Below are 26,106 nucleotides of genomic sequence, written 5' to 3' on the forward strand. Positions count from 1 at the left end.
CGATGGCTTCTCTTGTTGCGGAGCACGGGCTCTAGGTGCACAGGCTTCAGTAGTTGTGGCTCGCGGGCTCTAGAGCGCAGGCTCAGTAGTTGTGGCACACGGGCTTAGTTGCTCCGCGGCATGTGGGATCTTTCCGGACCAGGGCTCGAACCCGTGTCCCCTGCATTGGCAGGCGGATTCTTAACCACTGAGCCACCAGGGAAGCTCCATGAGATTGTTTTTAACTTACAAATGTTTCCAGTGGCCATGAATGTTCTGGTTTTCATGAATGTGTTAAGGAAAATTCATCAGAATGCCTGTTTTATCAGCAGCTGAGAACAGGACCTGAAAAAAACCTCAGATATATAGAACATTTATGTTTACAGTAAGCAAAAAAGTAAGCTTGTCATGTTAGATCAATAAATAACTCCATTTTTCAGATATCTTCTAGTTGCTGTCTACCATATAGTGAACTATCAAGTAACTTGATGGAATGAAGTGACGGAGATGTCTTATTGTGCCTCACTGACATACCATCTAGCTTAATGTTTGTGTCTGTCTGTGACTTATGGCACATGATCATTGCCTTCTTTAACATCAGTTGTTCAGGGTGAGGTATTTACTTGCTTTGCACATTGTTAGCATCCTCTTAAAAAACCACTAGTTAATGAAGTTTGCACTGTATAGGTCACAACTCTTGTGGCTAAAGATTGTGTCCTGTTTCTCTGTGATTAAGTGGAGTTGTAGCACACAGTGGTGGAAAGATATTAGGTTCTAAAGTTAGCATAGGAGGTGGAGAATGTGTGTAGGGGGTTTTCTTTTAACCCCCTTAAGTCATTCATAGAATAGAGAGTTTTAGGTTTTTTGGGTTCACAAAGTAGTTAATCTGTATTTAGTGGCTATTGTTTATGAAACAAAACATATGTTTAAACATTAGACTCATCATATTCAGCATGAGGAGAGGTTTGTGGGAACTAGGAAGAACTGAGGAAACAGCAGATTCAGGTTTTTCATCTTAATGCCCCTCTAGAGCAACTCCTGTTGAGAGGAATGACAACTTTGATGCATGTAATTACTTTTGTTGCCCACTTGCCAAATGCACTTAATTGATGGTTTTTTTTCCCTTTAACATAAGTGTACATTTGATGTCACTCCACTGTAACTCACTCCCTTGCTTCCTTTCTTTGAGGATTTGAATGTAAAAGTAATCATTCCAGTTCACTTGTTGTAGACCAGTTTTTTTGGAACATTCCTTTTCATTTAAAGTTTACATACTTGCTAACTATATCAAAGCTTTGAGGATCCTTTTCTTGAACAGTTTAAATAAAGTTTTAAAGTTGAAAATCCTTGTTTGGTTGCTTGCTGGTCTTGCAAGTTCAGTAATAGAAGATTAATATTGTGCCATTTTTAGTAGCTGTGTATGCCAGTATTTTGGTCATATTAAGTCCTTTGAATTTGACTGTTGTTCAAGCAAATAATAGATACATGTATTTTAAAGGCCTATATGATGGTAACTTTTGCTGCCCACTTAGAAAGGTAGGAATGTTGTGTTGATTAAATAATCTGCCATTTCCGTTTATTGATTTTTGTGTGTTTTTGTACAGGTTGCTTTCCCGTTGCATCTTTGACATAGTTTCCTAGACTCTGCTCCATGATTTAACTTGAAAGTCTGAAATGAAGATGGAGGAGGCAGTGGGAAAAGTTGAAGAACTCATTGAGTCTGAAGTCCCACCAAAAACATCTGAACAAGAGACAGCTAAGGAGGAAGATGGATCTGTAGAACTGGAATCTCAAGTTCCGAAAGATGGTGTGGTGGATTCTACAGTTCTTTCTTCAATGCCCTGCTTGTTGATGGAACTGAGAAGGGACTCTTCTGAGTCTCAGTTGGCATCCACGGAAAGTGACAAGCCGACAACTGGTCGAGTTTATGAGAGTGACTCCTCTAACCACTGCATGCTTTCCCCTTCCTCTAGTGGTCACCTCGCCGATTCAGATACACTGTCTTCTGCAGAGGAGAATGAACCCTCCCAGGCAGAAACAGCGGTAGAAGGAGACCCTTCTGGAGTGTCTGGTGCCACAGTTGGGCGCAAGTCTCGCCGGTCCCGATCTGAAAGTGAAACATCCACCATGGCTGCCAAGAAAAACCGGCAATCCAGTGATAAACAGAATGGCCGAGTCGCCAAGGTTAAAGGTCATCGGAGCCAAAAGCACAAGGAGAGAATCAGGCTACTGAGGCAGAAACGGGAGGCTGCTGCACGAAAGAAATATAACTTGTTGCAGGACAGTAGTACCAGTGATAGTGACCTGACTTGTGACTCAAGCACGAGCTCATCAGATGATGATGAAGAAGTTTCAGGGAGCAGCAAGACAATCACTGCAGAGATACCAGGTAGAGGATGTTTTTTAAACTGACTGTAGAGCACCTGATGGCATTTCTCAGCTCTCAGGCTCAGTTAGATGAGTGACACTTGAAAAAATCCAGGAGACCTGCAGCTCTGTGTAAATTTGAAGACTGCAGTGTATTAACAAGACATGGCCAATTTAAAAACCTGTTCTGAGGTTTCCAGTGCACTTTAGCACAACAGCCAAAAAAAATACTTAATGATCGGGACAGGATTATTTTTAAGTAATGGAATTTCTCACAAGTCTCTTTCTCTGTAACACATTACCTGAATTCCCATCATTGCCTTTCTAGCACTACTTAGATTTAATACTCACTGTTCAGCATTATTACTAAGTACGTTTTCCTCAGGAATAGGCACCTTGCTTTATTATATAGCCACTGCACTCGAGCTTATGGTGTCTGAAATAACATGTTCTACCTTTCGTTAAAGGTTTCTAATAACTATTCCTTCTAAAACAGTAGTTTTATGTGTCCCCCCCATTCAGTGCATGTTTAGCTAGTTGTCACTTGCATTGAAAGGAATGTTTTTTGCAAAATTTCCCCCTTAACGCCCCCAAGTTTAAAAAGTACAGAAAAATCTGCTGTTCCAGCTCTTATTGGTATAAGAGTCTGTAATTTATTACATGTTTGACACATCTGCTTTCTCCATATTACTACGTCTGGTACTGTGTATGTACTACAAAGGCAGTCTTGAGATTTCATAGTGGAGGAAAGGTGAGGTCTGAATGGTTCTTGGGTGAATTCTCATTATTGAAGAGACTCGATTAGGAACATTCTGTAAAGTACATGGCATTTAATAGATCATGACAGCATTATTTATTGCTACGTTAAAGGGGGAAGTTTTGGTTTTCAAAGTTTTATGGGTGACTGTTCTTTCCCCCAGTTTTCTGAAATGTTTCTGTTTCTATACGTCAGCATATTGCTGCTATACAAAGAATATTTCAAGATAAATCATATTGGTTAATTAAACCTATAGCTAACCAAACTTACAGAAACTCAGTAATAAGAATGATTTTATAGGTGTTCAACTTAAAATAAAAGCATCATCCATATAGTGTATTAAATATGAGTTTTTAACCATCATTGGAAATGCTTACTGTTTTAATATCTATTGAATTCCTTTGGTAGTTCCTTATGTTAAAATTACTGGGGGAGGGGATTTAATTGAAGCTCATCAGATGACTGCATGAGAGAAGCAAACTTTGGGGTTGTTCTAAGGCAGGTTCTAGGTGTATTTCAGATTTACATTTAATATTTTAAAGAAAGCTATATTAACACCTATACAATTGTTTATGCATTCTTATGTCCTGTTCTAAGCTATTAATCAGGATCATGATGGATCTCTTGATATAGTGCTTACTTAATTCCACTCACTAAATAGATTTTTATGTAACTGCTCAATACTTTGTCTTTTTATGGAAAGGGAGAAGGTGGGTGAACAAAGTGCTCTTTGAAGATAGACCCCATTGTAGAGGTGGCATGAAAAATATCTTCGTGGGCATTCTCCCTATTTGGCTTAAATAGGTTAGGTGTGCTTTGTTCATATTTTCCAAACCTCTTTGCTAATTGACTACCTTGACCAGTGTCTAAAACTTCTAAAACATCAGTCTTCTGTTTCTTGTCTATTCTGAATTGTATACTAACCAAAACACCAAATTATCTGAATCTGTAATTTAGTTTCTGTTGTGCACACCACTTAATAAGTTGGTGGATTTTGAAAATATGAAGAGTTTTCTAAGGTAATCATGGAGAATCAAATGGGAGGTAAGCTGTAGGGCCACTGTATATGACTGCCTAGGCTGTGCACCACAGAGTTACAGAAGGCGCTGTACACATAAGCAGCTGTGAATGGTCTTTCCTGGAATTATGCAAAGCAAAGGTAGAACATCCTAAGTTTAAATATTAGGAAGTTCATTTCAATTATCCACATTGTTACGCCCGAAAAATTTTGACATTTTTCATTGCTGATGTCATAATTATGTATACCTCAGTTTCTTGAATCAGATTATAACTTTGGGGCAGGGGGGATACACTCTACCTTATAGCAAGGCAGTTGTTGAAAAGTTGTATAGATTGTAAAGATAGGATAAATTGTGAACTGACTTATAAGATGAGTGCAACACCATGGACATTCAGGTGAACTTAAACTGGATGTACCTAACAGCAGATCTCTTGGAATTTGAAATTTGAATCCAGCTGTTTATACAGAATGGAAACCAAGAGGAAAAGTAAAAACTGAGATTCTTGCTATATGCTTTCATCAAGGTACAACTAATTTAGTAATTCAGAATTGCTGTATTTATAAACTTTTTTTGGCAGCAGCTTAGACATTGAAGGAATTATGCTAAATATTCACTTATGCCAAACAGTTGAACAATTAATGCATTTTCTTTTAAAGAGTGGAAATAATTAATGCTGCAGACTTATATAGTGCATGGTGATGATTAATAATTGAGTTTGATATTTGGACAGTAGATGTTTATGAAGTGGTTTTGTTGTTGTTGCTTTAGTTAACAGTTAACTGACAGGCAGCTTAGTATCCACACTAGATCATTCTTTCCTTGAAGTTTTTGAAACTATATTGCTCTTTTAAGAATCTGGAGGTATCATATCAAGATAATTCTGGCACTTCTTTCATTTGGGGGACTTAGAGATGAGCAAAAATAGAGTATTTTGTAGTGCATATTAATGTGAAAATACTATGTGGTAGTCTTGAGTATTCAAGGCTTTTGTTGAGTGTCTCATTTATAGGTGATATTTTTGTATTATTAATCTTTGTACTTTATTATTAGAGCATTATTTCTGCGGGGGTTGGGGGGGTCAGTTTTTCTGTAAAATCACTTTGAGACTAGAGCTGTAAAGTCTGCTCTTGCAGGGATTTTTTTTTTTTTTTTTTTGGCCATGACACACGGCTTGTGGGATCTTGGTTCCCCGACCAGGGATTGAACCTGGGCCCTCAGCAGTGAAAACTCAGAGCCTTAACAATTGGACTGCCAGGGAATTCCCTGCAGGGAATTTTGATTTTAGTGAATGTGAATAAGTCTGTGACATCAGACTTCAATTCAAAAATTCTCCGAACAGACCAGCTTACATGCATCATTGTAGGTGGGCAGCAGGGAAGAGTTTTTCCAGTGACTGTTGTTTTTCATAATATTTAGTATAGAATAAACCTCAGGGTAGCTTCATCTTGTCTTGGCTATAATGACCTGCTTTTGTGTGGTTTAATAGTCCACCATGCAAGTGCCCACTCAGACTGAGGTTCCAAAAATAGTATCCACCTTGGTAGGTAAGGGTCAGTTGTCTTGGCTGTTTTGCATTTTAGAAAATCTAATCGGTCTTTGTTGGAGAATGTCAGGGAGGCTGTTGAGGACACCTGTTTAAGATCATCTGAATCCTCAATCCATGTGGCCAGGCGCAGCTCAGTCCTACTGAAGCTAGGATCTCAGCACTCACTACCCACCACACACAATTATACAGTGAAATTCCTCATGATAAGCTATCATTTTACCTTACAGTTTTTCTGAGGTAGAGACTTATTACGCTTGATCAATTAACTCTTACTTGGAAATGAAAAAAATTTCTTTAGTAAATCCTTTGTAGGAAATTTTGAAAATAGAAAAATGTGATTATAAGATTAAAATCCTGCTTTCGTTAACATTTAAGTATATTGCCTTCCATAATATGTAACAAAATTTATCATACTATGTATACTTCTTTCTTTCCCTCTAACATTGCATTTTGAGCCTTTAACCAAAACACAATTGTCTCCCTAAAACCATGTATGGATTTTGAATAATTTAGCTAACTATAAAATAACTTCCCTACTCCTGGCCCTTTGGGCTGTTCTTAGTTTTTGCTATTATGAGGAAGGGTATGAACACTTGAAGGCTCTTGACACATACTGCCAAACTACTTTTTAATACTTTATTAAGTTTATTCCATCCAGGAGCTTGAGTATTTGTTGCATTATATTCTTTCTATTGAGTGTTTATAAAAATGTTGCTGGTTTGATGGATGAACTGTATCTTTAATTTGCATTTCTTTGATTACTAATGAAGTTGAAAAATCATATTGGCCATTTGTATTCTTTTGGTAAACAGTCTATTCATGTTCTTTGCACATTTTCCTCTTGCTACACTTGTTTTTTTATTTTAATTGATTTGTGAGGATTCTTAACCTACTGGGGATTGAATTACTTGAAAAATATTATTATTAATTTAAGCAGTAGCAACTCATGGTAGAAGATAAGACCCCCAAACCCATGTTAGGAATTCCATGACCTTTTTCCTATATTGAATATGAAGTGACTAAAAGCCCCATGTCCCCAGTTTAAGCCTCTGTAATCTGATTGTATTTTGGTAGCTGTTTAGGAGACTCACTAAATACATTGATAACAAGACACCGAGACTGAGTAATCAGTTGAAGACTGCCTGAAAAGTGATTAGTAAATGCAAACAAAGCAGGTAATATCTGTGCAGTTTTCAGTCTGGCTATATGTTAGAATCACTTGTTGGGGGTTGGGAGCATTTAAAACTTATGATGCCCAGACCCCACTGCAGACGAATTAAATCAGAATCTCTGGATCTGACTCAGGCATCAGCATTTTTCTCCCAGCTTTTTTGAGATACAGTTGACATATAACATTGTGTAAGTTTAAGTAAGGTATACAACGTGTTGATTTGATAAATGTATATACTGCGAAATGATTAGCACAGTAGGGTTAGTTAACACGCCTCTCACTTCACGTAGTTATAATTTGTGTGTTGGGAAGTTTTAAGATCTGCTCTCTCAGCAACTCTCAAATATACAATACAGTATTGTTAACTATAGCCACCATGCTGTATTACATCCCCAGAACTTACTCATCTTATAACTGGAAGTTTGTCCTATTTGATCACCTTCACTCATCCTTGCTGCACCCCGTACTCTCCACCAAACTACTCTGTTTTTTTGAATTTGTTTTTTTTAAGATTCCACATGCAAGTGAGATCATACAGTGTTTGTCTTTCTTGGACTTATTTCACTTAGCATAAAGGCACCAGCATTTTTAAGCTCCCAGGTGATGACAGTGGGCAGCCAGGGTGAGAACTACTCAGTTAAGCAAAGTGATATGTTAAGTCTCCCATAGCTAAAAATCATTGTAAAACTGGTAGTCTGCTTCTGTTAAGTTCTGAACAGTGTCATCTAGTTTTTAAATATGTTATTAGTGATTAATAAACATAAGCACCTTTAAATTTTACTCCATTTAAGTGATTATTTTAAAAGCATGCATTGTTTAAATGTGGTTTTCTCTATGCTACAGTGTCTAGATAATGTTACCTTAAATTTAGAAGCTTTGAAATCTTACTGGTGGGTATCCTTTGGCAATCTCTAATGTTAAAGCACCAAGGTATTATTTTCAGCCTGCTTTTCCTAGTTTATTTCCTAAAGTGAGTGCCTTTAAAAACTTTGTGTATGCAAAAGCATAAGCTTTGCTTTTGATGTCTTTCTCAAAGTAGGATATATTTTAGTGTTAATAAAGGGACATATGTGTGTTTAAGGTGAGAATATGGTCCCTGGTTGTTGTTTGTTTTTTTTAATGTATTTTTTAGAGCAGTTGTAGGTTCACAGCAAAATTAAGCAGAAGGTACAGAGATTTCCCACTTATTCCTGTCCTCACATGCGTACAGCCTCTTGCGCTATCAACACCCCCGCATAATGGTACATTTCTTATAATTGATGAACGTAGATTGACATATTATCACTCAGAGTCCACAGTTTACATTAGGGTTCACACTTGGTGTTGTGCATTCTGTGGGTTTTGTTTGACACGTATCATTGGGTCCTCTTTTTAAGACTTCAAAATGTCTTGTTTTCAGTATTTATTGCTGGTAGTCATCTTTATGAGGCTGCAACTTATCTCACTGTCCTTAGCATAAGTATTCTCACACCAGTTTTTTGAATTCAGCTTTTAAATACTCATTTTCCAGTGTTTGTTGAAAAATAAGCAGTGCCAGAATCTGAAACATCAAAGTAGCCATATCATTTCCTGTCCTATACACTTCAGTTTACCCAGCACTTATAATAGGGATAAACTGTTTAAAGAAAGTTTAGTATTCTTTAAATTCCATTTAGACTTTCCATAAGCTAAATATGTTACACTTCGGGGAAAGGTATGCCCTTCTTGAGGAAGTTTACTTATAAATAAGGTGTTTTTAAAAAAAATAAATTTATTTTATTTATTTTTGGCTGCGTTGGGTCTTCGTTGCCGCGGGCAGGCTCTCTAGTTGCGGCTAGCGGGGAGGCTACTCTTTGTTGCGGTGCACGAGCTTCTCACTGCGGTGGCTTCTCTTGTTGCGGAGCACGGGCTCTAGGCACGTGGGCTTCAGTAGTTGTGGCTCATGGGCTCTAGAGTGCGGGCTCAGTAGTTGTGGCGCATGGGCTTAGTTGCTCCGTGGCATGTGGGATCTTCCCGGACCAGGGCTTGAACCCATGTCCCCTGCATTGGCAGGCGGATTCGTAACCACTGTGCCACCAAGGAAGCCCTTTTTTTTTTTTTTTTAATGTGAAGAAAGGGGATGGAATGCAGTAATCAGGGGAGGAGGAATGAAATGAAGTTAGAGGGAAAGTTGATAACAATAAACTTTATGAGGTTTTTGTTTGCTAGGTAGAATTGGGCTAAAATTTTGTCCCATAGCCTTTTAGGCATTGAAAAGAGGTGGCATGACATAAGCAGTTCTCATTTTCTAGGAGAAACACTTCTTTTCTTGATACTGAGACCTGGGAAATTTTTCTTTTGTCTATTCATAAAAAATCACTATGAGATAAAGTAAACCATATTTTCAGAAATACCCTGAGATAAATGCAACAGAGCATTTCATAGGGTAGTTCTTTATAAGACTTCTTGGTATAGGTAGATGGTATAAGGCCAAGATTGATTGATTCCATCAGTCATTCATTCAGCAAATATTTGGGCACCTACTATGCGGCATTGGGAATGCAATAGTGAATGAAAAGTCCTTGCCCTCATGAAACTTAAATCTTTTCTGAGGAGACAGATAATAAATGAATTCATCATATGCTATCAGGTGGGGATATACACTATGATAATAAAGCAGGATATAAGAGATGAGATAAAGATGGACTAAGGATGGGGTAGAAAAGCTTTTTTTTTTTCTGTACATAGGCCTCTCACTGCTGTGGCCTCTCCCGTTGCGGAGCACAGGCTCCGGACGCGCAGGCTCAGCGGCCGTGGCTCACAGGCCCAGCCGCTCTGCGGCATGTGGGATCAGCCCGGACCGGGGCACGAACCCGTGTCCCCTGCATTGGCAGGCGGACTCTCAACCACTGCGCCACCAGAGAAGCCCAGAAAAGCTATTTTAGATATTGTAGTCAAGAGTGGTCTGAGGAGGTAACATTTTTAATAGCTCCCTGAAGAAATGAAGAGTTCAGTATAATTAGTTTTATTAGAAACCCAAAGTATATGGGACCCAAACCAAAGTTGATCTGGCCTAGTTCAAGGATAAAACACTGTATGTAGAGGAGCATATCCTAAAACTAGAATCCTATGAAACCACTGTTCTACTTGCTATTAATAGCTGTACACTATTCACACGTTTGGGAAGTGCTGGATCATGTGGAAGCAGATTTCTTTACTGCAGGACAACTCGGAGCCATTAATGTGCTCTCCAATGTGGGGAGGATATGATTTGTAGCATATCACAAACTTAACCACAAAACTTTTTTTTTTTGAGGCATACCTTTTAGCACCTTGCACAGACCAGGATTTATAAAAAACTGACCCAGAGGTATACATGGATTATGCATATCCTCTGTGGGGTTTTTTGTTTTTTTTTTTAAATTTGGCTAAGTCAGGTCTTAGTTGCGGCACGTGGGATCTTCATTGTGGCATGTGGGAGTTTTCCTTTTGGCACTCAGGCTCTAGAGTGCGCAACCTCAGTAGTTGCAGCATGTGGGCTCTCTACTTGTGGCACGTGGGCTCTAGAGCGCGTAGGCTTAGTTGCCCTGCGGCATGTGGGATCTTAGTTCCCCAACCAGGGATCGAACTCATGTCCCTGCATTGGAAGGCAGATTCTTAACCACTGGACCACCAGGGAAGTCCCCTCTATGTGGTTTTTCCATAAGGAAAAAAAAAATTTTAACTTAAAACAAGGGCATTTGATAAAAATCAATTAGCTGACAATTATTGTATACTGATTTATTATGGGTCAGCTGTCAAAACAACTTTTAGAATTTTAAAGTTATGGTGTGAAAATATTCAGGGATGCAGTGGTTTTCAATCAAGGCTGTACATTAGAATCACCTAGGGAGCTTAAAACAAAAAGAACCTGTAATGTCTGGGAGCCACCTAGGTTTTGGTATTTGTTAAACCATTCCAGGTCTTTATGTTCAGCAAAGGTTGAAAAACACTGTTACAGATTAATAGTTAGTTGTATAGTAACAGAATACACAATCCTCCACAGATTCAGTGAAGCTATGAAAAATGGTAGTACCATGTTGTGTTTCTCAGAATTACCAACTTTTGTTTGGTTAATTAATTAAAGTGCCCCTTATGAGTGCTATACCTATATGGCTGTTCTTAGTAATGCTTATGCCATTTTCCTGAATAAGCTTGTCTTAATAAAAATACAGTTTTCTGATTTAACCATGTTTTATCAAATGGCCTCAATGTCTTTAAAGCTGACTTCAGTTGTGCTGGGGTATCTGAAGGAGCGCCCAGGGAAATTCCAGGATTACTTGACAGGGGTGCTGTGTGTGATAGGGTGCTGCATAGGCAGTGTCCTAGAAGAGGCCATGAGCTGTTTTTCCAAGATGCAGAGGCAGAAAGAGGAGAAGTTCCTGGTGTGGATGGAAAAGCTAACTCTACTTGACACTGGTGAAGAGAACAAGCAGCTACTGGAACCCAGGGAACTTAAAATGCAACTAGTTGGCCAAAGAATTTCCCCTGTCGCCCAATCAGGTGCTTACATGCAGATGCCTGATTCCCAAGAACTGCCACAGCAGCCCTTTGTGACTTGTCACAATGTTGACAGTACATTAGCGTTCTCAAAGACATTACAGTTTTCCAATTAACTTTGCTGAAAATGGGAATATTACAGAACAACCTTTATCTGCTTTTTGAATTGTGTAAGAAAGAATATGCTTTTGCCCATTGTAAGTTTCTTTTGATGATGTTTAAAAAATGATAATAGTAAACAGTTTCTTTTTAAAAAATTAGATATTCAGAACAGAGTTTGATAAATTCTAGCTTGAGTTTTGTTACATGTGGTTGGAACATAGAACCATATTTATACGATGGTAGGGGTGATCCTCATCTTTATGCTTTTTTCATGCAAAAATATAAATAAAATATAAAATAGGGAATCTTAGTGAATCCAAGGTGGGTAAGTAGTTAATTCCCTGAGAGTCTCTTAGCATTATTCTCTACAAACACTGTTGACTCCCTTCTGATTCCAATAGGAGGAATGATGTAATTAATCCCGCTCTGGAGGTCATGAGTGAATATGTTGCATGAACACTTTTCTGTCATTCTTTCGTATGTCATTTAATGAACTAATTTGTTGCTAGTCTTTAATGAATTATATTAAATAGCCTTTGTATGCAGGAAGAATGAATTATTTTCGAGCAAATTAATGCTCTGTACCTACTATGCAAGATACTGTAGGGAAAGCAGATTAGAAAGGAGTTTGATTTCATGCATGAGAAAAATAGTAGTTTTCATTGTTACATAGATAAATTTTTTTTTTGCGCTTTAACTTAAAGCTCAGTGCCTGAGCCAGTAACCTGGCAGACATCATCCAGAGGAATTGTTTGGTACTCTGATGTAAAGGGTACCTCTAGAGGATACAGATGAAATGGTCACTCTATTAAGGGTGTGTATTGAATGGGTTTTTAAATTACTAGTGACTAAGTGTATTGGCTAATGTACTACCAATTTAATTTTGTTTTCAATCCCTGGACTGAAAATAAAAGGCATGTTAAAGAGCCCATGGAGTGTGTCAAAGGGGAGAAAATAGCACAGCATTGAAAGGTTTTGCAACATGATAGATTTTTAATGTGTGGCCTAGGACTGGGAGATACTGGTATTTTATCTTTTCTGGGTTGGTAGGAATATTGTGAGAAAAAGCTAAATTAGGAAGAAAATTTTCAGTAGGAATATATAACTTTGCTAACATTACCTGTTTTTTTAAAATTGTACTTTCTACTGGGTTTACTTACAATAAAAATTTAGTAGTCTTTCCCTTCAAATTTATAACCTAATAACTTATCAATATGAATAAGGTTAATTATTTTAATATTTAATGTAGTTGCAACTTTGGAAAAGATCTAATTCTGTGTTTTGCAAGAGGAAAGATAGGTGGCATATTTGGAGTTTCATGTATAGTTAACACAAGAACAACAGGAGTTTGAACTGCATAGGTCCACTTATATGCAGATTTTTTTCACTAAATATGTGCTGTAGTTCTATACGATCTGAGCTTGATTGAGTTCGTGGATGCAGAACCAGAGACTGTAACATTTTATGTGGATTTTCTTCAACTGTGCAGCGGGTGGGAGCCCCAACCCTTGTGTTGTTCAAGGGTCGACTGTATAAACAATAAAGACCTCTGTTTTATTTTAGTAATTTACCAGTAACCACTCAGAAAAATTGTCACCACTTTTTCTATTTAGCTCTATATTCAGACATTTATACCTTGTAAATTAACTGTAATAGACTGAGTCAATTTATTTTGCTCTTCTAGTTTTGAAGTGAAAAATGACTATTGTGGTTTTTTTCTTTTTAGAACTTGATATATGAGAATTGGGAGTTTCTCTGAAATGATAGTGCAACACTTGTAAACTACTTCAGCCAATTTTTTTTTTAATTGAGTTTTATGTCAACAGGAAGAGCAGATTGGTTTTGGGTGACTGACAGGTTTTTAACTAATCTGTAATCTTTACTTGTAGTTGCGATGTTTTCAGGGAAGTTTGTTCTGTCTTCAAATTCTCCCTGGCATCACAGATTTTACTAGACATGGATTCTTAGATATAAGAAAATGTTAATTTAATTTCAGCATGTTAACATGACTGCTTTTCCATGCATGTATAAACTGCTTCAGGCACTTAACAGATTTCTTTTTTGTTTCATGATTTAATATTTCATATATTAAGCATATAGTGGAATGCCTTTTAATTTTAAAATAGAAAATAATTAATGAATCCTTTAAGAATAACATATAGACATATTCCTAGCATTGACTGGGATATATTCTAATTCTTGTTGTTACTAGATAACAGAGTAGGAGATCTACAGATATTTTTTTGCCTTTTAGAGAAAAATGTCAATTTAATGGAATTATCAGACATAGGTTTTAATAATTGATATTCAAGGTAAAAATAATATTTTGAATATTTGAGAAGGTGTTAATAATTTTGGGAAGCCTTTTCTACATAATTTTGGATAAAGATGTGGACAGAGAGCTTTTGATAGAAAGAAAAGGAACACCAGAATATATTGATTTAATTCATAGAATATATGCCAAAATATTAAAATTCATTCTGAAGTAAAAATTGACATTTTGTGGTTTTGAGAGTTTAACCTTAAGAATAATTTTATAGCAGAAACATATATACAGATTTCCCCCTGATTTTCAGTTGCTCACAGTGCCTTGAAAATGTGTTGCTGTCTTAAAGAGTATTGTTTTGAAAAACAGTAGTTTTTTTTAATATGAGTTGTGCTTTAAAGTGATTATACCTTTTCCAGATTGCACAATTTAAAAACTCTTCTTTCAGAAAAATTTGTTTTTGTATTATGGACAAAGAAGTATTAAGTATTTGAAGTAGTTTTAAAAAAACTTGACTACTGTTGTGGATTGTTGAATTCTCTTTCACTGAGGCAAAGTCTGTATTCCTAAGATTATAGTACTTATATGTACTAATACAAAGAAGTGGGAATTATTTTTGGATTATGTGGTGGCATTTTTATGTAGGTATTGTTTTAGAAGTGCCTAGTGGTCTTCCCTTAACTTCCCTTAATTTTCCTAGAATTTTAAGAAGGTTAAGAAATATATCCTGTTTGGACTTTTTGTAGTGTATAAAGGGCTAATGCTGGACAGAAACTTCTTTCAAGTTATAGCATTAATCTAGACATGGTCCAAATGCTTTTTATTTAAGAATATAATCCCGTATCTGGATTATGTCATCTCTAATGGGTACATATGGAATTTAGTTGCTGGTATTTAAAAGGGGGGGCAGTGAAGATAAATGTTTTCTAATAATCTGTCTATAGACTGTTTTCTGCCTAGTTTATACTAGTTCAGTGTTCTAGGACATTAGATTTCTAATCATTTTAAGAGAATTTAATCAGCAGGTTAGAATTATCAGGTTATTTGAGCCACTCATTAGATGATAACTTTTAATTATATTGATGTGTACTTTGTGTGCTTATTAAAACTTGAGTGTAATAAGAGCTCAAATAAAATTTTAATTTAGAACACAGTTCAGTAAAATTAAAATCTTAAAACTTAATATTTTGCATGAAGTGTTTTTTTTTTTTTAATTTAGAATAAAGTTTCTGTCATTTTGGGGCTCCAAGAGAAAGCCTGTTTTTTGTTACCAAGTCAAAGGAATAAGCCTAGTCTCAAGGGGGTATGTTGGTGCACGTGCTCGTGTATGTGTACCTACCTTCAGAATTTTGAAATAATTCTGTATTTTTATTAATGTTATAGTTGGCAGGTTGCTGGAGACATAACTATGCAATAGTCTACAGGGATTTTAATGGATTCAGGTCATTAATATATCCATTTATTGCTTCCTAAATGTGTGTTGAAAAAAAGTTGCCCACATACTAGTTAGGGTGATTAGTTAAAGGGAAAAATTTATTTCTTAGATTATCAAGTAAAGGTTTGGACCACTTGTTTGTTTCATTAGCCAACTGAGTAAAAGAATATACATGAACTAGTTTATTTTGCATCATTGCTTTTTGTCATTCCTTAGTGTTAGGTATATTTAACAGCAGAGACTCTAGTCTCTGGGTCAAGGTATAGCTCAATTTAATTAGATTTATTACTTAAAATTTGTATGCAAGTCAGAATATTAGAAATGAAGTCATTTTAAATGTATTAAATCTGCTGTTAATGAAAGAAATGCTATAGTGATTTCTTTTGTTGAGCAAAACAAAGCACCCAGATTGATATTACTGATAATTTTCATTTTTAATATACAGCTAAATTTGCCTGATGGTACAGTTATATGAAAATTATAGGAAAGATCGTGAATAGACTTCATGCTATGTATCATCATTTGTTTAGAGTAACGTATTATAGGCAAGTTATTTTACAGAAGGTGACTTTTAAAAATAATTACCTGTTGTATTTTGTTTAACTTGTATTGATTTCCTCTCTTCTGTTGGTATTATTTAAATGGTACAGTGAGGGCACAATGAAAAAGATTTTGTGGCGTTCCACATGTCAGAAAATACAGTATCAAAACAATTTCAGCAAATTTATTAAACTGAAAATTTACTAATTTATTATTAAATTTGTTCTAATAAAAATTGTTCTCAAAGAATAATTCTCAAAATCTTCTCTAAAAATGGTGTATGTGCCCTTAATCATTGTACAGATAAGAAACTTGTCTTTTTAATTTGTCTAGAACAGTTGTATGAGTACATTAATTGTAATCAACGTGAATGACTTCCGAGTTCTATACTTTTCATTTTTTTCTTGATTTCTGTTTTTAATTTCTCTGAAGTTTAGGAAAGTTAGTGGGGATTGAAACCAAACTGTTAGTTTACTAGTAATGAGTAGATCTTTTCATAGTATCTTAAATTACTACATCTTAAAGTAGAAGACATCCTAAGAAATGAAGGAATAATAATCCATGAGGAAATGTATTCTTTGGTAATGAAGAAATTCATATTATAACTTTAAGATTTGGGAAGAATGTTATCAAATTACTGTGATTTTAATTTTTATTGCATTTTCTTTATATCTTTTACCTAACTCTGCATTTGAAGTGTATCAACTAACCTAGATAAATAAAAATTTTAAAAAAGAAATGTTTCTTGTTACTCTATTTAGGATCATATTGTATTAGTTATAGTGATTCCCTGCCAGTTAATTCACATTAGGTGTTCCTGAGTCAGGAAACCTGCTTTTCCATAATGGAATGAATGGCATTAGTTTGTAGGTATCACTAATAATAGATTTTACACGATGTTTTTCGGATAATTTTCAGGTTTTTTTGTAGTTGGTATATCAAAAAAGAAAATAACAAAATACCAGTGTTAACATAAAAGGTGGAGATTCTTCTCTTTTATATGTCCTTCTAAGTTATCCTATTAAAAATTTAGGAATATTTAGAAAATATCAAAATTTAGACTACATTGAGGAATAATCAAAAAGCCAGAATGGATGTGTCTTTTGCAGGGTACATAGACATGAGGATGTAGCTAAAGTCATATCTAATTTTCATCTTCTTCCTTCGTGTATGTAGTGCAGATATTTTAGTTTTGTTCTCTATAGATCTGAATCCTCAAAGCAGTAGGTTGTGGATTTGTCCCTGAGATACAAAGATAAATTGAAAGATGGTGACCTCTTCAAGTGCCCTGTTTTCTGTATTTAATCTTGAATATTTCCTTTTACTTCCTCTTTGATACTTTCAAAGTTAACTCTTCATCAGTATCGTAGGTAACTTTTCTGGGTGGGCAAAATGACCTGTTTTTTGTCAGTATGATGTAAGAACAGATGTAATCCTTAAAACTTTATTCCTCCCTTGGAAACTATAACATCTAAATTTTTAATAATTGAGATGAGTATAATGTGAAAAGTACAAAACAGTTATTGACTCAACTTTATTTTAAAAATGTTTTTTTAACTCTTAAACATAAAATTTCAGTGCATATTGCTGCATTTCATTTTCATTTAGCACTATCTTATTTTTCTTTTTTCTAAAAGAGCTTTATGCTACTATTATAAAGAAAAGATACACAGTTTTTGGTATTTAAAGTTGTTTTTCTAGAGATGGCCCTTTTCTATATAGATTTTTTGTCTTTTCTGGTTGATGTAGTTATCTTTTCCAAGAGATGCTTTGAAAATGACTGTTTTCTTTTTATTCAAATTGTTCTCTCTCCGTGTGTATATATATTGATTGATAGTAATAAAATACAGCATATGTATTCTCAAGTAATTTTTCTCATTTGCAAAATAATCAGTTTTCATCTTGGTAAATATTTAGATGTGTAATGAAAAAGCTGTTTTCTTATTGGGTAGGTTCTACCAAAATGCACATTCCCTTCTGCAACTCTTGAGGTTTTTCCTTTTTCTCAGTCCCTCAGGCCCACACCTTATTCCCCCTACACTTCTTTTCCTTACTTAGTCACCACACACATGCTCCTCCTTCTTAGACTCCTCGCCTAGGTAATTTCTAAGACCTCTTCTTTTAGATGTAACTTTTTGAATCTCACTATCTGGATTGAGGCTGAGTGTGATTTCCACCCCCTCCCACTCTCTCTAGATGTTGTGGATAATGGCACTGGGTTTATTAGGCCCTTTAATGACTGGGGCAACAGAACCTCTGTGGGGTCCTTTGCAGCAAGGTGGATTTTTTTTCTCTCCTAGTGAGGGGTTTGGGGAGATTGGCTGTAGTAAAGAGGAGAGAAGGGATTTATTCTGGGTTTTATTGTATATTACTATAGCCATTGAAGTGGGAATTGAATGAGCAAACACTGTATTTGTCCATTTGCCCCACCTTTTCTTGGGCCTAAGACTTAGCAATAGAGAGAGAAGAAGGAGTGGTGTTTCCAGATGTCTCTGGGATACAAGAGGAATTCCTGTTTCCTAGATTTGATTAGATTTCATACTGGGAGACTGACAAAACTTGTGTTAGTGCAAGGGCTCTCTCTGTAGGCAAGAATGATGCCAAATATGAAATAATCCCAAATGATCTCTATTTGGCATTGTTGAAACACTTTCATACGAATACATCCAAGCTGGCATTTCACTTCAAACAAAAATAAAAATACGAAAGCCACATGTGTGATGACCTCATTAATCCCAGCAAAGCATTTACTTAACAAGTGGGTTAATCTATGACCAATAGAAGGCACCAGCCCAGTCAGTGATGATTTCTCAAAGCTTCTTGCTTGCAGGCTGTGTACAGCAGAGTTTACATACAAAGATAAGCAAGCAAATAATGAAGTAGGGTAGGTGCTAATTATAATGGAAAGGTGGGGCATTGGACCAGTGTTTGAACTATTGTGTTCTGTGTTATGTCTTTAACCTTAACCATAACCCTGTGAACAAACAGTCATACAGTTAAGAAGTAGGCAGGACTTTAACCTACGTATTTGCTGCCAAAAATCTGTGTACTTCCTATGCTGCTCCCAGTCTCATTCTGTATATTTCCCATTCCCTCATCACTGATAACAACTGTAAACTATTCTGGTTTCACCTACCGAGGACTCAAATTTCTCATCTGTAAAATGAGCCTGGTAAATTATGTATTCTGTAGTTCTAAAATTCTGTGCTTTTTGTTGTTAACTTTGAAGAGGGATTTGTCAGAGATAAACGTAGTAGAGGATGTTAGGCTTTGTTTTGCTTTGGTTTTTTGTTTCTGTGATTCAAATTTTTTCCATGAGATTTAGAAGAGAACATATTTGAATAAAAGGAAACTAATTCATAAAATTAAACATTTGTCGATAATAATACAGAAGGTTTAAAGTCACACAGGGGTAAACTTCACTGTATCAGGAATGTGTGATGAACAGATACATCTGTATTTTGGTATTTGAAAAGTTAGAACCTGTTTATAGACTAGGAAGTCAGAGAGAGGACACAAACCTATCTAGCATAATATAGACAAGTTGATGTTCTGAAATAAAACAGTCGGTGGATTGCTTGACCTTTTATTTTTCTTCCCTTGTAATGAGCAGCAAAAATTTCAAGATATTTCAATCAGGAGAAGAAACAGCACTTGGATTAACTACAGACCAAGTAGTTATAAAATAATTGTGTTAAATTTACCTTTATAGAGATGCTCTTAATGACTATAGAAAAACTAGTTAAGTTCATCATTATAAATTGATGTTGTAAGATTGACAGATACCAAATGGGAGAATGTACGGTTTGGATAACCTTTTATGTTGTAAACATGGACTGCTTAGTGACTACATTTTAAATTGGAAATGTTTCCATGTGTAATTTTACTTGAAGTGACTATTTTGATGTTTTTGAAAGTCAAAATAATCTTAGTAGCGGTGCAGTTGTTTTAACAGTCAGCGAGAGGAAGGACAGTAGCTTCATGTTTATTCCATCCTGTAATGAATTGGTGGAGTCAAACTGGAAGTGTAGCTAGCTGCTTCTGTTATTAATATGCTGAGTTTTTCTAGCTCCTCCTCAGTGGTTTGATTTTATTTTTTCCTTCAAGAGGTACTTATTTTAAAAGGATCTTACCTGTCTCTTAATTCTGCTGTGTAGCAAGAATCGTGTTTTTAAAGAATATCACAGGTTGTCCCCATCAGTTAGCTAATATTCGCACTTAGTGGTTCAAAGTCCAAGCCCTGAGGCTAAGTGCTTTAAACATATCTTATTTAATTTTGGTTTGCTAATAAGTATAAGATGACTTTGGAACACAAGATCCTTAATTGTGGTTTCTTGTTGGAAGGCAGAGTTGGAAAGGCAACCTTTCCTTTACTTTATTAAAGTTCATATAGTACTGACTTGTCATTGTTTGAATATACTAGATATAAAAATTGACAGTGATAATTTATTTTAATTTTTAAGTATAATTAAAATGTGAAAATATTACTGTCTTTGTTTATGATGAATACTAAATTTAAGCTAAGCTATAAGGTGTGCTGTTTGGAAATATGGAAGATACAAGAATGAAGCCAGATAACAAGTTTATGCTTGTATATCCTACTGATGAAGACTTTCAGACAAGTTATTTCCATGGGTAGGTGATGTTACTCTGCATGTACATATACACTTATACTTTTTGCATGATTTCACATGTAGTAGGAGTGGTACAATTTTGACTTGACTGTTGACCTGTTGCCTCAATTTGGTTGTGGTGGGGGGAATGTGAGGGCAAGAGGCTGTGAATGGTATTTGTGATATAAATTTTAAAATAAATCACTATTTTTTTTTCAAACACAAAACACTTAATAAAGCCCTTTTAAAAATAGAACATTTGGTCAAATAGTCAATATTGTACTTGACCCTCATATTTTCTGCAACCAACTATTTGGACATCACACAGTATCTTGATTCCATAATAATCATTTTGAACTCTGACGAGAACTCCATAAATGTTACAGCTTTCTTTTCTTTTTTAGAAAAGAAAAACCTCAGACATGAACCAGTTTTTTGCTATTTGATCTAAAATCCATTACTAACTGATACTGAGGCCACACTCTTGAATTTTATGAACATGATTTACCCTTTTGGGAATTGGAAATTATTCTTAAGTAGTCAACTGAAAATTGTCATGATCGTCAGAATTTCATATTGTGACATGTCTGTTCCTTATACGGTGGCACTTAACAACTCATTTGCTTTTATGTTTGGTCATTTTTTATTTTAAAAATGTTGCTACATAAACCTATGGCTTGGGAACTTAGTCTTAAGGGATAAGTACCCCAAGTGTGTTCCATATTTTGTTTAGTGACAGTTTACACAATGGATGTTTGTATTAAAACAGTAATCCTTCATTGTATTCTATTTTAATGATTCGTTGGCATATGTATTCCTTCATAGTCAAGAGTTTCATAAAATAGGTCTGTTTAATGTTAATTTGTTGGATTATATTAAGAAATCTTTATGGAAATAAGTGATTTGCTTGCACTTCATAAATAGCTCTTGGGGGAGGAAAAGCATTTTATTTTAAAATGGCAGTAGTAGTAAGGGATGTGTTTCATAGTTGACTGAAAACTTTATTTTTGCTTTCTGCTTTTATATTAGAAAAGGGTAGCATTTTAAAGCATGTATCTATTCTACAAGCATGAATATTGAATTATTTTAGCATGAGTCACTGCAGTATAATTACTTCAGAGCTCAGCTGCCATTTTCAGCTAGTTAGGGTGATTTGGAGGTAGAAGGGATCTCTTTTTTCTAAGAATTTTAACATCTTCCTCTCAACCCATAAGGTTGTGTATCATTTCCTTGGAGTGTGAGCTGGTTGTTTTTCTCAGGGAAAATAAAATAGAAATATCCCTCATAAGACATCCAAAGCAAAATCCTGAAGATGGATTTCATGAGCATTGTCTTTTTGTAGAATATTGTAAGATGCATAACATCCCTAATATTATAAAAGAGCTTTACTGGAAATAGATGGCAGTCAAGTAGAGCTCTTAAAGTAGAAAAATATATATTTGATTTTCTTCTCTGAATCTATTAGGGACTTCTAGTATTAGCTACTAAGAGGAAGAAACTAGATTCATTCTCTTAAAACATAAATTGAGCTTAATAGTTTGCATCAGTGTTTTTCTTTAAAAAACCAGTTTCACTTTCACTGTAGAGTCTTACCCTTTTTCTTAATCTTTTGCTCTTTAGCAGAATGACAGGAATTCAGTGTAACTTTTGTTCAGTGTATTCTTGTCTTTGTTCTTCATAATAACACCCTTTTTCCTCCTTCCCAAATGTGTCCCTCATCTTTGTAAGCTCGGGTTATCTCTTTCACTTTCATATCATGTACAAAATATTAGATTGTATAAAGTGCAGCTTTTCTGACCATGTAGAATCATAAGATAAAGACAGCTGGCATTTAGGGGGCTCTTAGTTGCAGAAGTATTTTTCACCCCACAAGTTAGATACAAGTATACATTTTCTTTCCTCCCTAGATGGACCTCCAGTTGTAGCTCATTATGATATGTCTGACACCAGCTCTGAGCCAGAAGTGGTAAATGTGGACAATTTATTGGCGGCTGCAGTAGTTCAAGAGCACAGTAATTCTGTAGGAGGCCAGGACACAGGAGCTACCTGGAGGACCAGCGGGCTTCTAGAGGAGCTGAATGCAGAGGCAGGTTGGTTTCCCTCCCCCGCTCCCCCCTTTCTCTGATGGTATAGTATGCATGTGTCCTGGCAGCTATTTTCCTTGCTGAGGAGAGCAGGCCAACTAAGAGACATCTGGCATTAGATGATTGTGGCTTCCAGGGTGCCCTTTATAACAGAAAAGATTTGGGTAGCATGTCATTCGTCTTTCCTAATTACAAGAAAGCAAAAATGAGAATATCTAAGACAGTAATTGTAGGCATCGGTAGATTTCAGTATATGTACTTCTTGAGTTAAAAATGCCTAACATGTAAAAATTACCCAGATGACCTGATACTACTACCTCCCACCCCCACCCGCAATCCCATCCCCACTTCTTAGTGGTTTCACTCACTTATGGACCTTATAGTTTGGGGAGGGAGCTGTTACAATTTGTCCTGTGGGGCTGTTGCAGTGCAGTGCTGCACTGTTTCTTCTGCCTCTCAGTGTGCAGTGTCCCTGTTAATTCCTTTACAGTTGTTCTCATTTTGTCTTTTCCAACTCCTTTCCGTTGCTGTCTCTGTTATCTCAGGAAAATCTCTCTACCTGTCTTGCATTGTTTATCTTGGCTCTGTGATGATTCTTAAGAGTGATATTTTATTCTCTGAGAAACCTATTGCTGTTACCTTTGAAAACCTTGCACAGTGCCTCCAAGTTTCCTTCATTATGTTCCTCAAAACTCTTTCTTCCAACATTCTTTCTAATTTAAACCTTTTTCTAAAAGTACTAGTGCTTTTAGAAAAGTTTAAGAGGTAGAGGGAATTGAGAGACACACTGCTTATGTAGTGTGTATTTTCTTTAGTGCCATAGAAGGATTATAGTTTTCTAGTTAAATTATAAATTGCGTTGGCTTAATAACTACCTAAAATATTATTTTTATGGGAAATGAGTTTTTATTACAAAAATAACAGTGGGTTATAATTTAGAATTTTTTATATTTAAATTGTTAGGAAGTAAAAGGGGAGACAGAACTCCACAGATCATTGTCATTAATTGTTCATTTCATAATCTTTGATTGAAACTGAATAAAAAATTTTCTCTTATTTGTTGAGCTTCTGATTAATTTATTGTGACTAATTTTGGAACAGGACCTGGATTTAGTTTTAACTGTGTTGTGACTGCTAACTGCCTATTTAACCTTGGACAAGGTGATTCTCCTCTGGACTTCAGTTTTTATATGTATAAATGCTTGATTTGCCCAACAAGGATCTTTTAAGTATTTATTAATGTGTATAAGTACTTTGAAAAGAATTAAGTAGTAATACTTTATATCAAAGGGGAGTAGTTTATCTTAATTTTCATCCATTGACAGTTAAGTGATCCTTTCTACTTCAATTTTACTACCCTGTTTCCTTAGTCTTGCCATGAAATGTAGACCACTTTATAGTAAATTCTTAGGAAAAATATGAACAATTACTTTTTGTTATTTTGCTTTTCATACAGAGAATTTTAATATTAGTTTGAACTATATAGATTTGTTAATATTTGACTTTCTCATCTACAACAAATTTAGCAGTTTAATATGAGTTAACCTACAAGTGCAAGGCTTGGGGTCTTACAGTATCATTAAAGTCACTAGCATTGGGTGGGTGGGGGGGGGAGCATCACATTTTCAGGTTCAAGTAATTGTTAGCTTGATTATTTAAAAATACCACTAGCCTTTGGTGCTTAGCTCTAAGAAGTAAAACATGGCAAAAATATTTGAGGAGGGAAACAGCCCCTCTCTACTCCAAAGCTCCCCTGAATTTGGTATTTAATGTCTGGTATTCCTGTGTATTCCTCCATACTTCTGCTGCATTTGTTTTGTATCTGTAAACAAGCATGTTTTAATACTAATTAGTATTACATAGAAGGCAATCATTTGCAACTTGCTTTTTTAGTTCAACATGTTGTGAAGTTTGTTCTTGTTGATGTGTTGCTATAGTTCATTTACTTTTCACTGCTATTTAGTATTCCAGTGTATGACTATATCATAATAGACTTACCCATTGTCTTCTTGTACATTTAGGGTACTATTCCAAATGATGCTGCCATTGACATTTCCTGTACATGTCTCTTGGTACATGTGTAGAGAAAGCACATGTGTGTGCTTTCTCTATATATTACAAATCATGTGTAGATCTTTGTATATTGTAGGACATGGACATCACTGTTCAAGAGATCCCCATGATATTTTCTTATGAAGCCATTTATTGTCTCATTCAAAGTTTTGGGTTTTTTTTAATATCTAACATGCAGGTCTGTGAGTAATAAATAAAACTTAATAATACACTGTAGTCTTGATGTAATTATCATAGTGGGAACCCATCTTGTGAATTTGAATATACTTACCATATCATAACAAAATGTTCATAGGATTTATTCTCAATTGCCAGTTTATAGTTTTGATACTTGGGAGTATTAGTATCAATTAGATGGTCATTCTTGAGTTTGGAGTTTAAGATAAATGTTGTAATGGTTAATCTGAGTCTTCCTTCTCTCCCTCCCAATAAAATAAAAACCCAGTCACTGAACTAATTAATTAATAGCAGCAGTGGCTAACTGATAGCAGCATCTCAGACCAGGTCTGCAGTCCCACTCCATTTAGAATCACATAAGCAATCATTAGGGATAGAGTAGCTTATCTCTTTTTCTAAGCAATTAGATATTGTTCTTGTATGCAAAGTAGTTTTTACTGTTTAGTTTTAGTTTCAACCAAGGAAAAAGAGTTGAAATTAGGAAAGCCATTGGTCAAGAAAACTTTCTGACCCAGAAAACTTTCTGAACTTTCCATTTCAGCTCTTGCCATATGTTTACTCCTTCTTACTTGATGCTAGAAGTGGACAGTATAGTGGGTGGCAGCCTGCTGCCAGCAAACAGCCTGATTTTGAACCAGCAGAGCCAGTTGCATACTGTGTGACTTCAGGTAAATTATGTAAAGCCTCAGTTTCCCCTGTCTACAAAACTTGGATAAAACTAGTATCCACCCCAAGAGGTTATTATACTGTTATGTGGAATAACATATAATGTGATTCATATAGGATGAAGTACACAGCAGGGCCTCAGGAATGCTAACTGGCATTATGTTAATATATTTATGCTGAAGTAGACTAAGGAAGTGATTTATGGACCCAGTCAGTGGATTTCTAATTTATTCTCCTGCCCTGGAATGAGTTGCTCTTGCTGCAGTATTTCCTAAACTTTACCTGAGCATAGAAATTACCTGGAGTGCTTATAAATATTCAAACTCCTAGATTTCTCCCTGAAAATCTTGTAAATAGATCTGAAATGGTGTCTGGGAATCTGTTTTTAATAACTTTTGCATCGGACATGTTTAGGAAACTGTACCAGTATATCTGAAAATAGCTTGATTTTTGCTTATTGCTAATAACAGCTCACTGTAAACATAAATGTAGATGAGGCTAAAAGAAGCAGAAGTCTGAAGTACTCTTGGTGTGGAAGGCTTATAATTATTACACTAAATTTATTTATGTATTTATGCCCCCGGAAATTAAAAATTCTAAACAAATGATCTCATTTTTTCCATCAGCCTTCTTATTAAGAAGGTAGACTATGAGCATTTTCCCCATCCTTAAAATAGGTCTGGTAATCTTGATTTGTCCATAATACAAGCTTAGTTGTAGTGAAGAGAAAAAAATCTTGGGTTTCCTGTTCTTAGAGTAGGGCTTTTTATGATCAGGCCAGAATGACCATGTTTCTATTGTTAGCACTATT

General features: G+C 35.5%; 1 protein-coding gene across 9 annotated transcripts in view; it reads left to right on the forward strand.

Annotated features, from left to right (window-relative positions):
- The window catches only part of ARK2N (arkadia (RNF111) N-terminal like PKA signaling regulator 2N), a 77,541-nt gene that overhangs the window by 34,284 nt on the left and 17,151 nt on the right, over nucleotides 1-26,106 (forward strand). For 8 of the 9 annotated variants that reach the window (XM_089895129.1, XM_089895130.1, XM_030760505.2 and 5 more), the window contains 2 exons: nucleotides 1,584-2,368; nucleotides 22,203-22,385. In XM_089895129.1, coding sequence (XP_089751255.1) covers nucleotides 1,654-2,368; nucleotides 22,203-22,385 — 898 coding nt within the window. In that variant the 5' untranslated portion in view covers nucleotides 1,584-1,653. The remainder of the gene's footprint in view (nucleotides 1-1,583; nucleotides 2,369-22,202; nucleotides 22,386-26,106) is intronic. The other variant, XM_022561793.3, reaches the window with a different exon arrangement.

This window comes from Delphinapterus leucas, chromosome 14 (genome assembly GCF_059928025.1).
Source record: "Delphinapterus leucas isolate spDelLeu-1000000601 "Yukka" chromosome 14, BTC_Dleu_Yukka2, whole genome shotgun sequence".
Lineage (NCBI taxonomy): Eukaryota > Metazoa > Chordata > Mammalia > Artiodactyla > Monodontidae > Delphinapterus > Delphinapterus leucas.